Below are 15,107 nucleotides of genomic sequence, written 5' to 3'. Positions count from 1 at the left end.
CGCATTTGTAGGATTACATCAAAACACCCCCCTAAACAACTAACAAATCCATCTGGAAATAAAAAAATAAATAAATAATTGAGTGAAATAAACAAAAAAAAGACTTAAAATATTCACCCTGTTTTAATTTATAATCTTTTTTTTCTTCCTCTGTTTTTTATTAATTAATTAATTAGTTTCTTGTAGAGTTTTATATTAATGGAGTTTTCCTTAGATTTTTAAGCTTTTTTTGAGTTCTTGGGAAGCTGCAGTGAGGGCCCACCTAGACCAGAAACTCTTAATTCATAATTTAATTTTTTGGGTATTTTTGTCTTTCAAATTTATTCTTTATTTTTTTTTCTTGGATTTCTGGTCTGGTTTTTTTATTTTTTTAAAACATTGAATTATTCAATTATTTCGTTATTTCTTTATTTTCTTCTCCTTAAACCAAATCTTAATAGAGTACAATTTTTTGATCATTTCATTCAATTTTTTTTTATCAATATCATCATCTGGGTTATATTGCCTTTGACTTTAATTTTTTCAATCAAGTTTTTAGCATACATTGCCAAATTGGCAAGTCAAATTCATTCCATTCATTCAATTTTCCGGGTTTCATTCAATTCACTGGGTATTTTTTGGTTTTTTCGGGTAGTTGATTGAGTTCTTCTCTTGTAATTTGAAGAACCCAATTGACAAACCTGGAAAATTTTTGGTACATTGTGAAATTTGACCAAATTGAAGGGTGCCCGTATTGGTTTAAAGGGCATAAAAGGGTTTAAGTTGGTGTTTTAATGCCAAAACATTATCAAAAGGCGGTCGAGTTAGAGTTTTTGCACATAACCTGTTTGTAGAAAGGTGGCTTAGAAGGGGATTGATTGTTATTATGGGCTGCATTTGTTCTACTCTTAAGGAATCATCTGGTAATAATGAACAAAGAGAGGTGAATAAGTCTCAAGTACATTTGCTTCCCTCAACAACTAGGGAGAATTCGAATGGGTTTGGTGACGGGTCAACTAGGAGTAGGCCACCATCAAGGGTACCTTCTGGTGCCAATCTTTCAGGTTCCCTGAGTGGGTCTAGCAGGCCTCCTTCAAAGGTCAATTCGGGTACTTTGTCGAATGGCTATTCGAGTTCTTTATCCAATAAACAAGTGGATGATCAAGGGGAGAAACCTAAGACAATTATTGTAGAAAGACCATCATCTAGAGGGTCTCATCATAGAAGGGGGGCTACCGTGGATTTAGGAGTTAATGGAGGTCCTAAGCCTGTGAACGGGATAGTTAGTATACCGCGAGGCCCTCATGGCGAGCAAGTTATTGCTGGCTGGCCTTCTTGGTTGAGTTCTGTTGCCGGAGAGGCTATACACGGATGGGTGCCTAGAAGGGCAGATTCATTTGAGAAGTTGGACAAAGTCAGTTGGATTTTCTTTATTTCTTGCTTATTTCTTAGTTTGTATACATTTGGTTCTTATGACAGTTCATTATGACATGTTAAGATTATTGTGACTCTTTGACTGCGCTTGCATTTTTGCTTCCATGGTCTTGCAGCTGAATTCTGTTTGTGTCTTGCATAATTTTTATTCTAGTTTTCCATTCACGATTCCTCTCAAGAATGTTTTTGTATCTTGTGCTTTGTGTCTCATTTGTTACTTATGTCATCTTTCTTTAGCTTGTTTTTCCTTAAATAAAGATTTTATTTATCTGTTTGCAGCATTAAAAGTGCAAGAATGTATTCTTGATGTTACATGCATAAGTAGAATTGTAGAATCTCCCATCAATTAGTTTTGTTCAATTTAATTGCCTTTTATTAAAAATGTCATACAATGTGAACCCAAATAGCTTAACATCTTGTTGAATTGTTCTTCAAGGAAAAACTTTACTCTTGTAGTCTGCATATTTTCAATTGAGATCAATGTTTACTGAGAAATGAACTAGGGATTTCAAGACAATAATATCCATGCATGCATGATTTTGTATTCAGAGTTAAGGTTCCTACATTGTACGATATAGAGTTAGGGGTATGATTTAATTGAATTGCATTTGGATAATAAAAGGTAACAAACAATGCCGACTTTTTTCTGGTGTTTTTGTGTTTCTGATTTAGTTATCTGTTGTAACATGCATCTTCCTGTATAAATGCACTAGTGCTTACACAAGCTTGTCTCTCTGAAGTTTATTAACCAAGTTTTAACTGTCTAGATTATTTATTCCAGTTCATTTGCTACTTGTACACAGATTGGACAAGGAACTTACAGCAGTGTGTATAAGGCTCGTGACCTTGAAACTGGGAAATTAGTTGCTATGAAGAAAGTGAGGTTTGTCAACATGGATCCAGAGAGTGTTCGGTTCATGGCTAGGGAAATACTTATTTTACGTAAATTAGATCATCCAAACGTTATGAAGCTTGAGGGTTTAGTCACATCAAGGATGTCAGGAAGCTTGTACCTAGTGTTTGAGTACATGGAGCATGATCTAGCTGGGCTTTTAGCAAGGCCTGGTAATAGATTCACAGAACCACAGGTACTTCCTGTCAACTTATTCACGAAACTGTATACTATTTATTATTTAATTATTTATCAAGAGAGATCCATATTTTTGTGTTAATATCCTTTTTTTTTTTTTTTTTTTTCTTATCTTAATTTTGTACTCTTTCAGATCAAGTGCTATATGCAACAGCTGCTCTCTGGACTAGTACACTGCCATAGTCGTGGAGTCCTTCACCGAGACATCAAAGGTTCAAACCTTCTCATCAACAATGACGGTGTGCTCAAAATTGCAGATTTTGGTCTGGCAACTTGCTTCAAGCCTGGCCAAAAGCAGCCATTAACAAGTCGTGTGGTAACCTTATGGTATAGGGCACCTGAACTTTTGCTGGGCTCAACTAACTATGGCATTGCTGTAGATATGTGGAGTGTGGGTTGCATAGTTGCAGAACTATTCGCTGGGAAGCCAATCATGCCAGGAAGAACAGAGGTAATCTGAAGTGAACCAGAAATTCATTTGTTCCTCTATTAAATCTTTGATATTGCAAACTTTGAATTCTAAAAATAAGAGGGTCAATTACACCCCATTTCTTAGTAAGGATCTTTAGTCTGCAAAAAGGTTACTCATTAGGTCACCTCACGAGTCACGTCCTGTGAAAACTAAAAAATGCTTCTTGTCATACTCTACATTCATGTTCTTTAACTTGAGTATTCATTTAAACCTCAAGTTTCCTAAGAGAAGCTTAAGTGAGAAATTGGTATAAACTCAGTCACAAAGTATTGATATTGAGATCTTTTTTGTCTGCAATAATAATGGCTATTCCTATTTCCAGCGCTTTAAAAATTTCAGTTGGAGATCACAATACTTCATCACAAATAAATGCAAATTCTAGCCAGAAATTCGATTGCATCAATTTTATTCTTGATGAACACCTTACTTTTAGAACTTATATACGAAGTATTTAGTTAGCTATATCATTGTTTTAAACCAACATCAGAATTCAAATATTTATGGATCATTTGTGAACATGTATAGGTGGAACAAATGCACAAGATTTTCAAGCTTTGTGGCTCACCATCTGAATTATACTGGAAGAGGACAAAATTCCCGCATGCAACTAGTTTTAAACCCTCACAACCATATAAGCGCCGTCTCATGGAGACATTTAAAGACTTTCCTGCTTCAGCTTTAACGCTTGTTGATGCCCTTCTCTCTATTGAACCAGAAAGAAGAGGAACCGCTTCAGCTGCTTTAAAAAGCGAGGTGATTACCGTTTTATATGTTTATTTCATTTTTTTTTTACTATCACTGCTCAATAATGAAATTTGACATTTTGATCCTGCTGTGCATTTTTCATTGAACGTCTGAACCATGACTTTGCTAGTGCTAGAAGGACAGACATTGTGAAAATCATATTCTTGTATATTATTTTTGTATTAATGTTTGTTTTATACTCATATTTTTTCTTAATGCTTGTTTTACACTCAAATTTGTGAAAAATCACCTTTGGTATATTAAAAAGATAACAAGGTTACATCTGCAACAGGTTTGTTTATACTGTCTTTTAATCACTCAAATATTATGTATGTCAATGTTATATCATTTTCTTAAGTTGCTCCACTTCTAGCCTGCTTTGACCTTGCATAGTTGCAACTGTTTCTTATCAAAGCAAGGAGTCAGTGAACTTTATTCTGTGGCAATCTATTTGCATTTGATTGTCTATTCCACTTTGTAAAAACTTCATTTTTCCCATCCAGTTTTTCACAACGCATCCACTTCCTTGTGATCCATTATGCTTGCCAAAATGTCCTCCAACGAAGGAATTCGACATAAAAGTCCGTGATGAAGAAGCCAGAAGGTATGTACTAAACATTAGTAATCAATTTAACAGCAGTATTTTTGCTCTCACCATTTATAAATTTCCTTGAAGAAGAAAAATTTTCATTTCTTCCAAAAGAATAATTAACAAACTGGCAATCAGAAAAACGCAGTAGAAATTAAGCCTTATTTGGAGCACTAATATCACAATCAACAGCATAGAAGGAGATGCATGTATTACCTTGCCACTACAATTTAATTACTTACAAGCCCGTCCTTTAATTTTAATGGCTATTAAAACTCATCCTACGTTTAAATTCCCTGTAATATTATTTCAGGCGAAAGGCAGATGCTGTTAAAGGACGAGGGCCTGAATCTGTTAGGAGAGGTCCAAGAGATTCCAAACCAACCCCAGAGTATGATGCTAATGGAGAAGTCTCTTTAAAGGTACTTTTCCACTCAATCAATTGATAGTTTTAGTTTCATGTGCCTCATTACCTGACTTTGCTTGAAAACATTTTATTGTAGGGAGATAAAAGTGCAAGAAATTACAATGCTCAAGGAAATGGAGGGAATGCCTTTACAGTTGATGCACAAACGCGAAACACAGCCAATGGTCTATCTCATTGCAGTTCAATGGTTCACCCAAGTGCTGTTGGATCGGCATGGAATAGAAAGGCTAAGGATGAAAATGATGCACACCAAGCCCCAGGAAGGGCTTACAGCGCTTCAAAAGATAGACCTGATTCAAGGTCTCAAAAACATGCTGTGACTCCAGACAGAGCAGACTCATACACAAGGGATGACTGGCCTTCTGGCAAAGACAATGTAAGTATCCTCAACAATCACAATTATATTTGGGTATCCAAACGTTTTTCATTCTTTACTTCACTCAGATACAAATGGTGCTTTTTCACATATTTAATCTTCTTATGTTTCTCAATGTAAAAGGGTTACGTGCCGAAGAAAAACAGAATTCACTACTCTGGACCTCTTGTTCCTCCTGGGGGAAATATTGAAGATATGTTGAAAGAGCATGAGAGGCAAATTCAGCAGGCTGTTAGAAAATCGCGCATGGAGAAAGCCAGAAACAAAACCAATAATGATGTTGGGGAGGTTCAGCTGCAATACTCTAATGGAAGAAATGGCTGGTAACTGACAGTATAACACAAAAGAAACTGTTTCTCCTCGTGAACTTGGCTGATGACAAAGGAGCTCAACATGACATTTGAGAGAAGCGGGTATATACATTCTAAAAAAGTTTAATCAACCAGGATTCGAACAGAGCTCCAGTGAGTGTCGGAGAAGAATAGGATTGACAAACTCTTTTACCTGGTGTATTCCAAGTGTTTAGAATGTGGAGATTTATTTGTAAAGGAAAAGAGTAAGAGATGAGGGGAATTGTAAATCCAAAGCCTATACACGTATATGTAAACAATGTAGAGTGCTGATTTATATGTCCATATTTACATGTACCTGAAAGTTTGATTTCATTGCTAATACCAGTTCGTGCCTGTTTGGTTGTTTCTAATCTTTTCATCTTATTACGTGTCTTAGCTGATTTGGTCCAGTTATATATACTACATTGTAACTTTGTAAGAGTATTATGAGGTATCATCCACATAGTTCCATCTTTCCATCAATGTAAAGGAGCAAATTACAACTGCTTTATCAGATATGTACATCCTTTTCGGAACAATGACTCGTGCTAGTTACGTTTAATATTATTTTGTTACTATCAACTGAGCCCACGCAACCTTCTATATGTTCTTACATTTATAAACCATGCCATGACTACCAGCCTGGCAGCCTAATTAACACAGTTGCCATCACTAAAATTCATGTTTAAAACCTTGCCGTGACACCTAATCTGGCCCAACTAACCTTGTGTTAAGCTGTTAACAGAGTGTTCCTTATTCGTTTACTATCTCTACCATTATTTACTTGTATCAACATTAAAAGGGAAATTACATGAACAAATCTGGATATTTTTAATATGAAGAACATTGTATGGACATCAATAATATCATAAGGTATCAACTATACAGTCCCATTTTTTCAACCATGCAAAGGAGCAAATTAATATCTGTTACATTCATCCTCTTTGGAACAAATGGCTTAGCTTGTTACGTTACAAATGGTACTCTGTATAATTTGAGAGGCATCTACACTTTTGAATTATTTTGTGACTAGCGAGTAGCGACTAATCTATGCACTTGCCATCTTAGCCTCATTGGTCATCTTTTTAATCCGCGTGTAAAAAAACAGTTGTGACTACCTACCTAATCAACTTCACCTGTCATCTTTAAAATCCACATATCCCTATGGTGACGATCAGTCTATCTAATTAGCATTACCTGCCATATTTAGAATCCATATTTTAGAACCTTGTTGTGAATTATCATCCTAATTATCGCCACCTACCATCATTAGAACCCTTGTTTAAAATCCTCTCAATGACTACCAACCTAATTATCCCCCCCCCCCAACCAAAAGTCATTGCTAATACCAATTTGTGCATGTTTGATTGTTTCTAACCGTAACAGAATTTTGTACCATCAAGCATCTAAGCTGATTTTGGTCCAGTTACACACACACTCGTACCTTATAATATACTACAACGTTTTAATATGTGTCATGGACTTTTAATGCCAAAATTTCTGACTATAACTTTCCCATATCCCATATTTCTTACAAAGTGCAATGATAAGACAAGTGAATACTCGGTATAAAATAAGAGCAATTTACTGCCAAAGGTACTTTAGAAAGCCAAACATAGATATATTTCGTATATAGGAGTAAGTAGTAGTACCAAGTAGTCGATACATGGACTATTTTTACTCAAGCTGTTAAGATTACACGATGCAGTTGTAAGCATGAGGGAGTTTATATATTACAAAGTACTGCTTAGTACTAGTAAATACTTTACAAACTCGAATTAACAGCAGAGCAGCAAAATTCTGAATTATTTGGGCTAATTTTCTCTATAGAAAATGAGTCTTTAAAATTAAAGAAGATGCAGTATAACTACATACAAGTACCTGAATAGGCTAACTAAAAAGCGCAATCTACTATCTGAAAGTATTCTCCAACCTTCTATGTACATTCAGTTTAACACTTCAACATACAAACTTTCGTACTCATTCATATTCCACCACAAGCTTATTACTAAGTATACAAGTCCCTGCACCGTAAAAAAAAGTACAATTACAGATCTTGCTTAGGCTTTCGACTGAGCTCTGAGTACTGACCACCCATCAATTGTAAAATCTCTTCCCACAAACCTTCTGACGAATCAAGTGAACTGCCGAATAACAAGTTTGTGCTGCATGCAGCCACATGCCAATACTTGGAATCAATTTCTTCCCGTAATTGATCAAGTTGCCACCCAGCATAACCAACAAAAAATTGGAAGTCATGAGGCTTAAGCACACCTTTTTTCACCAATCCCATTGCTTCATCCAAACTATTTTTAGCACCAAAACACAGGCCAGGGATAACCTCTTCAAATCCAGGAATCTTGGGTTTTTCCCCTGTTTTTAACAGGAACATGCTTGCTTCAAGGGGCCCACCAAAATGCAATGAACAATCAGCAAAGGTGGTGGCTAATTCAAGATTATTGGGCTTCATGTGCTTGATCTTTTTATGAAGAGGGCGGTTGATTACAACTCCAAAGGGGCCTTCTTGAGGGTGCCGAGTCCCAGATCTGAGGAGGAGAACCACAGTTCTCTCAAAAGTACGAACACCGTCTAGCTTTTCTGTGGCAACAAGAACGGAGCCTGCCTCTGGCACTGAAATAGGATGGGCCCACTTCATGCCTAATGGTTTTGATTCTGTATGTGAGCCGTCATGGCCATGACTGCTGGAGTCAACTGATTCTGCCTAATAAGATTTACAAGCATAGATCAGGAGAAGAGATGGAATAGTAATAATGCACCAGGTTACCCATGCAAATTCCACAAGAAAATAACTGTCAACAATCAGTCTGAATTACTCCCTCAACAAAGCCAATTGCTGTATTAAGCATTATGCAAATGAAAAAAGAAGTCCCATAATATGACTCAATCAGTCAAATATCCTTATCAGAAAGGTATTTAAAGATAGTAGCAGTTCACACTGGGGGTTTATAGGAGGGCAAAGTTAACAAAAGGGATAAAAGCATATTGCATAACAACTAAAATGAAGCCATTTGGAAATTCGAGCTAGAAGTAGCTCATTGTACACAATGTCTTTAAATCATCTTACCAAATGCTTTACCATGTTTGAGATCATCAAAAACTAACTTGTCAACTGAAAATTTACTAACAATTCAGTAATTAAATAGCATGGAACTAAAAGTGGGTTCCAGAATATCTAGCTGGTAAACATTTAGTTGCTGTCGTCCCAAGATGCAACTAAATTATGCATCAACTGTATAAATTCCCTTGCCAAATTAGAATTCGGCTCTCATTACTATTCCTAACTCAAAACGACATCATTGTCCATTACTTTCGATAATCAGTGAACATGACATGAACCCAAACAAAATAAACTCCTCAATAATAATTAAGAGTTCATATAACAAGATCACGAAAATTTTTAGCGATCAAAATCCATAAGAGATCACAGCAAACAGTTTAGAGCAGCCTCATAGAAAAATGAGAAATAATAAAAATAAAAGGGGCATCAAGGATGCATTAATAATCCCAAGGAATTTTTGGATGCATTAATAATAAAAATCAAAATTTTAAGACTTACTCCCTCCATCTCTAAATAAAAGTTTTTTTCACCTTTAATCAACCAATCCCCACTTATTCATTTTTCACCAATCAAAACCCCAATCTTTTTTTTTGTTAAATTATAAAAAGTAGAAAAATAAAAAAAAAAAAATAAAAAATCACCATCAATCAGCAAAACTCCATAATCTTCTTTTTCTTAAAATCTTTTCAATGTTGCAAAGGCTAAGAATATTTCTACAAACAGTGCAAAAATCTTCAGCAATAAACTAAAAAAATCAAATGGCAATCGTACACAGGATCCATATTCTAGCATACTTGTAATTTTCTACACACTAATATACATATTTGGAACAAGATTGAGTGCCAAAAACAGGCATAAAACAAAAAAGGAGCCATGAGTAAATTTATTCAAGTTTCAGACGTGGCAGGACCAAATGACCAGACAGGCAACCAAAGCATCACAGACATTGCAAAGCTTTCTAGAATTATTGTGACTGTAAAACTTATCTATAGCAATCTTGGACATATAGATATATTACAGGGTACCAGCAAGAATAAAGCAACAAAGATAACTGAAAACCCAAAATACTATGGATTACCTGCTCACGAGCAAAGAGTGTAGCTCTAAACTCTCTCCAGTCTTGTATTATGTGCTGAGGCTTTTGATTTGCATTGTTATTTGATTTCTTCCCATCAGAATTATTTCCTTTGGAACCGTTCCCCCCTGATTTTGAATGGTCACCATTTCCTACATTTACAATCACATCCACAATTAACAAGGCTTTCAATGACCCAAAGATATCATATTGAATGTTTGTTTGCAAATAGTCATTGTATATTGAATAAAAAGTCAACTGGAAACAACCTCCCTATTATTACATAATATGGCTGCCAACATCTATAGCTATATGATACAGATCTGAGAACAACCAGACCAAATCCAAAGTGACCTGAACATAAATTCAATCTTCAAGAAATACTTATCTAGCATGAGCCAAATGCAATTGACTTGGCTTGAACCTGACCTAGGCGCCCAATTTGACATCACTACCTACATACAACCCCTCCCTCCCTCGGAAGATTGGTCTGCTCCGAAAAGCAGAGCACCCCCATGCCACCTGGGTAGGGCTCCAGAGGAATTAATATAAGGTCAATGTATTATATTTTAGGCTTTTAATATAAGGTCAATGTATTATATTAAAAATAGGAGGAGCAAGATGATGGATACATTAGAGAGAAAGATACCATGCTCCCAATTCTCTCTTTGGTTTTGATTGGATACACAAGAAAGCATTTATTATACTTCATTTTATGCTTCATTTTCTAATAAAAATTTTCAGCTGGTGGATTAATTCAATGTGCTTATACATAGGGAATATGGAAACTAATAATCCCACCTTTGCCAATTTAGCTCAAAACAATCCCACCTTTTTGAAATCTGGAAACAATCCCACCTTTAACCTCCATATTCTCAAAACAAGCCTTTTACCGGATTATGAGGTGAAGTTACGTGTTACATGTCCTCCTTTTAATTGGTCCTATTTAATTTTTTTTTAATAATTACAAAAAATATGAAACAAAAATAATTAGAAAAACAAATCAGCCCTCACCCTCTTTACTTTCCTGTTCCTCTTCCCTCTTCCCGATCCATATCCATCTAAACCAAAAACCCACGAACCTCTGCCGAAGCACTCCCCTTCCCCACCGAAAACACCCCCACCCCATTCCTTTATTCCCACCCCTTCCTCACCTTGCCTCTTCCCCGATTCCCTCCTCATTGCCGCAGCACCCCCTTCCCCGCCGAAAACACCCCACCCCTTTCCCTGCCAAATATGAACTCCCCCACCTTGCCTCTTCCCCGATTCCCCCCTTCCCTTCTGGCTCCTTCAATTCATCTTTCGAATTTCTGGCAATAATTGAAGAGAATTTCAAGGGTTTAAAATTGATAAATTTGGGATTTGTGGGGTAAAAAAAGACTGTTTTTTTTGGGTGGGTTGAAAGGTTTTGGTAGAGTGAAGAGAACAAAACCATGAAGTTTGAGTGAGAGATGACATAATGCGTTGGCCATGAACATCAATATTTTTTTGGTACTGCTCTTTGGAAAATACTAGTAATTTGGAAAGGAAAAATCCTTCAATTGCCCCTTCAGAGTGAGTCCTTCGTTTGGAACTTCCCTTTTCCTTTCCCCTTTGACCGTAGCACCCCATCTTCTCATGCACCCAACCATGTTCACAAATAAAAAGAAAAAATAATAATAATAATAAAAAAAAAAAAAAAATGCATGCCATGTGTGAGCACTTTGCCAAGAAGGGGAAGGAAGTGGTGGTTATGGAGTTTTTCAGGTGGTCAAGGTAGAAGATGAAGGAAAGAAATTGAAGAAAAAGGGAAAAAAAAAAATTTACCTGTAGAAAAAGAGGTAAAAAGTATCATTTTGGGCAGATGGGGTGAGGTGGGGTTGTTTCCGGATTTCGAAAAGGTGGAACTGTTTCGAGTAGAAATGAGAAAGGTGGGATTATTAATTTTCAATTTTCCTTATATATATGAGCAAAACTAAAGGTCTGTTTTGATGTAATAAAATATAACAAGATATTTAAGGAGGCAATTTGCTGAAATTGGACCAAGTTTTGATTTTTATATATTTCCCTTTATATCTTGGTGCCCAGAAAGGGAGATTTGAAACTATGGTGCGCCAAAATAAAAATAAGAAACCAATAATCGCTTTTACCTGTGGCTTGTAGATTAGTTATTTCTCTCAACTTATCAGATGTAAGACAATTCATAATGTACATTTTTATATGTCTCTACAATCTCTGTCTTCCAATAACAATAAAATGTCAGAAATTTACATACAATAAAGATGTAAATAAAAATATATCTTGATTAATCTCTACATTCAAGCTTTCAAAGTGTCAAATATTTATGATCCAAAAAAATTTCACTATAACTACAATTAAATTCCAAGCAATTGCAGCTTTTCAATACCTTAGACCTTACAACTACAAAAGTTATGATCAAAGACCAAAGATCTCTAGAAACATGGACTTCTGTGCGTGTGCTGTGCAGGGTATGACTCAACCAATAAAATAATTGTTTCAATGTGTAATTGTGTAACGCTTACACATTTAATTTATTGTATCATACATTGCATCAAAAGGTTATTATAAAAATTGGGAACATGCCACCTTGGATCCTACATAGATCTACCCTTAATTATGAGTTACATATTATTTTTTTCCGTCATCATGCCCATGTGTGCAGACAACTTATTAAGTTTAAAAAAAACCTCGATGAATTGTTAATTCCATCTGAACAATTATGTTTCCCTTTCTTTAGAAAATATCATATCTAGTTCTTCTCACCCCACAACAGAATAAGGATTCAAATTCCTGCTCCTTATTAAATCAATACAACTGCAACAAGTATTATCCCCTCCCCATAAATAAATGAAATACAGTTTATTACTCAAACAAACCTAATAGTATCTGAAGCTCGCTGCCTTACTTAACTTGCTATATAAACCGCTTCAACAGCAGTCAATCTCAGACTCTCAGTCCCCAAATCCCCATCTAAACCTTTTGCACTTCAATGTATACATCAAATTCATAGAAGAATAATAATTGTATCTTTCTACATAAGATACTCTCAGTAACTCCAAATTTCTGTAAATAGAACCATCACACTGATAACCTCTTCATAAGGAATACATCGTACATTAAAACCAAACTCTAGCTCTTCTCATTGACCTATGTACTAGGTTAGACTATCCATAAACCTCAGGTAATTCATAAAAGTCCAGACAATAGTGAGATTACTGCATGTGATAATAAAGAAGTAGTGGTAAAATGTTGGGCATGGAAGGCAGTAGACAGAGCTTTAGTTCTTTATCCTGTCAGAAATCTCAGCATTTTCTTCCACAGTTATCACTAATTCATGGATAGGGGATGTGGGATGGGTACGATATTCCAGTAACAAGTCATCCTGCGCGTTTCTCGTCAATGTATTTTGTTTCGTCAATTGAAAGAGAATTCTTAATAAATCCTGAACCACAAGATTAAAAAAATATGGCACATTTTCAGGAGAATACCTTCCATGTTAAAACTGAGAAACTACAACATGGCTATAAGATAACCCATCTTCAGTATCAAGTGAATAATATATAAGCAGAATATTAACACTCTCTTCAACAAATTTGACTCCAACTTCACCATATCACACTTGTCTTAATTTTTTTTTTTTCATACAACATATCCTAGCATATGTCATCATAAAGTAACATAAAGAGCACATTGAATCACAAATTACTGACTTCATATGTACACAACATTTCTAGACCCAAACAATGCACAAAATATAAAGAAAGTTCTCGAGAAATTCTGCATCCTTATTTTTCAATCAAATTTTTAATTGCATATTAGTCCTTGTGTTCACTCACTACTTCTAGTACAAGTACCAAAACATTACAGGAAGAAGCCATAAATTGAACAAGTTCCATTCAGTAGTTCAAACTACGATGAGACCCTTCCGATTTTCAGGAATATGTTTTTCCAATAATTCAAACTTCAAAGTAGTACGTGCTCAAACGTCATTCCAATCACCTGCGTGTCTAATAAATAGTAAGATATAACTAGTACAAAGTTGATGATTAAGCTAGAACAAAGAACTTCCAACAACTTATATTTATGTTCATGTGATTCATTTAACTCGAGCACCAAAACTTGCAACATTCAACTCGGCTTGTATCAGTGCGCACCTAATCGAAAGCCAAGAAACCAAGAGTCCAGACTTTTGTAACAAATTCCACCATTACAAGTACCAAACCATGTAGCAAAACCTCGAAATGAAACCTTAACACTCAAGAAGACGTAATAATTGGCTAATTGCTTCCAATACACAAACATCCACCCGATCATATTCCCAAGTAATAGTCACTATACTGCATGACTACTTCATTTTTATTGAATATTTCGTATACATTTTCTTGGTGTATAAAGAGCCAAAAATGGAAATTATTGATCCGAGGACTTGGGTACAAACCCGACTAAGCTAATTGACATCCACTCGTTACAAAATCCGTAACTACGATAATGCCTAAAACACAACCAAGAAAACCAATAACAAAATGCAAATATCAAAGCAATAACAATAAGTAAAAAAGCAAATAAAATCAACACTAAAAACAATAACAGGTAAATTCAAATGCAAAAATTAAAGCAACTCGGAAGAATTCTTCACAAGAATGATAGAAAGGGTACCTGAAGAAGATGAAAAATTATCAGAATTCTTCTTCCCTTTAGCTTGAACAACGAAGGAAGAACAAGTATTATACCCATAAGAAAAAGAATGCTTGCGCTTAGAATGAATACTAATATCAAATAAACGCCCACAATCTTCAACTGAAAATGGTGAATTCTTGGCAAAATTAAAGGAAGTGGGTTTATCAAGAAATGAATTTCGAGCAAAAATGGGAGTTGGGTTACTGTATTTGACATGAACAGACCACAGATCCATGATTTGCGATCAAAAAATGGTGAGTATTGCTTAATTTGTGCTGAATTTTGGGTGGAAAATGGAAGAAGGAAGTTAGTGAAGGGGAAAAGAGAAGAGGGTCAGAAGAATCTAAGAGCATTAACCAATTAATTACGTTGAAACAGAAGAGAAGAGGAAAGATGAAAAGGACGAGAGATGGATGCAGACACAAGATGGAGAGGAGAGAGAGAAGGAGAGAGAATATGCTTTTTAATATTACATACAATGATACAATTATACAAATGACGATTTTTTGGTTGAAACAGAAATGACGACTTGGGCTTTCAGTAGAAAAACCGTATCCCGTTAACGGTAGTGTCAATTCGGGTCATTAGGTTGGGATTGGTCTAATCGAGTTGAGTCTAGTCACATTGAGTTTAGTTTAGATTAGAGTTATGCGAAATTATTGTGTCTGTGAAAGTCTAATTTTGGTTTAAGTCAATTTTGGGTTAAATCAAGTCTAGTTGGGTCACTAAGTCGAGTTTGGTCCAGAAAAAATGGTTCAAGTCTAATTTGAATTTAAATCATGCTAATCAAACACCAATTAGGGCTTGTTATCTTCAGCTTAATTTCAATCCTG

The 15,107-nt window shown here is 35.4% G+C and overlaps 2 protein-coding genes across 2 annotated transcripts; one reads left to right on the top strand and one right to left on the bottom strand.

The window, feature by feature from the left end:
• Positions 1–113: 113 nt before the first annotated feature.
• On the top strand, positions 114–5,901 carry LOC110682744 (probable serine/threonine-protein kinase At1g54610). Its single transcript, XM_021859068.1, has 8 exons — positions 114–1,393; positions 2,217–2,501; positions 2,637–2,954; positions 3,501–3,728; positions 4,223–4,323; positions 4,622–4,730; positions 4,812–5,111; positions 5,235–5,901. The coding sequence occupies exons 1-8, from the start codon at positions 866–868 to the stop codon at positions 5,436–5,438; spliced, it is 2,073 nt and encodes a 690-aa protein (XP_021714760.1). The 5' UTR covers positions 114–865; the 3' UTR covers positions 5,439–5,901.
• A 1,320-nt stretch (positions 5,902–7,221) lies between these two features.
• On the bottom strand, positions 7,222–14,767 carry LOC110682743. The gene is made up of 3 exons (XM_021859067.1): positions 14,254–14,767; positions 9,601–9,749; positions 7,222–8,165 (listed from the first exon to the last, which is right to left on the bottom strand). The coding sequence occupies exons 1-3, from the start codon at positions 14,507–14,509 to the stop codon at positions 7,491–7,493; spliced, it is 1,080 nt and encodes a 359-aa protein (XP_021714759.1). The 5' UTR covers positions 14,510–14,767; the 3' UTR covers positions 7,222–7,490.
• Between the last annotated feature and the right edge of the window lie 340 nt (positions 14,768–15,107).

Source organism: Chenopodium quinoa, unplaced genomic scaffold (genome assembly GCF_001683475.1).
Source record: "Chenopodium quinoa cultivar QQ74 unplaced genomic scaffold, ASM168347v1, whole genome shotgun sequence".
NCBI classification, from domain to species: domain Eukaryota; kingdom Viridiplantae; phylum Streptophyta; class Magnoliopsida; order Caryophyllales; family Amaranthaceae; genus Chenopodium; species Chenopodium quinoa.
Note: the sequence above shows the minus strand (reverse complement) of the source record. Positions and strands in the feature narration are given on the sequence as shown.

What these genes read in the sequence shown, in the direction of transcription:
- LOC110682744 (XM_021859068.1), top strand. Translation starts at nt 866, where the DNA reads ATGGGCTGCATTTGTTCTACTCTTAAGGAATCATCTGGTAATAATGAA. An exon ending in CATTTGAGAAGTTGGACAAA is followed by an intron (nt 1,394 to 2,216) that starts GTCAGTTGGATT and finishes ACTTGTACACAG; the next exon opens with ATTGGACAAGGAACTTACAG. An exon ending in ATAGATTCACAGAACCACAG is followed by an intron (nt 2,502 to 2,636) that starts GTACTTCCTGTC and finishes GTACTCTTTCAG; the next exon opens with ATCAAGTGCTATATGCAACA.
- LOC110682743 (XM_021859067.1), bottom strand. Translation starts at nt 14,509, where the DNA reads ATGGATCTGTGGTCTGTTCATGTCAAATACAGTAACCCAACTCCCATT. An exon ending in TAATTTTTCATCTTCTTCAG is followed by an intron (nt 9,750 to 14,253) that starts GTACCCTTTCTA and finishes TTGTAAATGTAG; the next exon opens with GAAATGGTGACCATTCAAAA. An exon ending in CACTCTTTGCTCGTGAGCAG is followed by an intron (nt 8,166 to 9,600) that starts GTAATCCATAGT and finishes AAATCTTATTAG; the next exon opens with GCAGAATCAGTTGACTCCAG.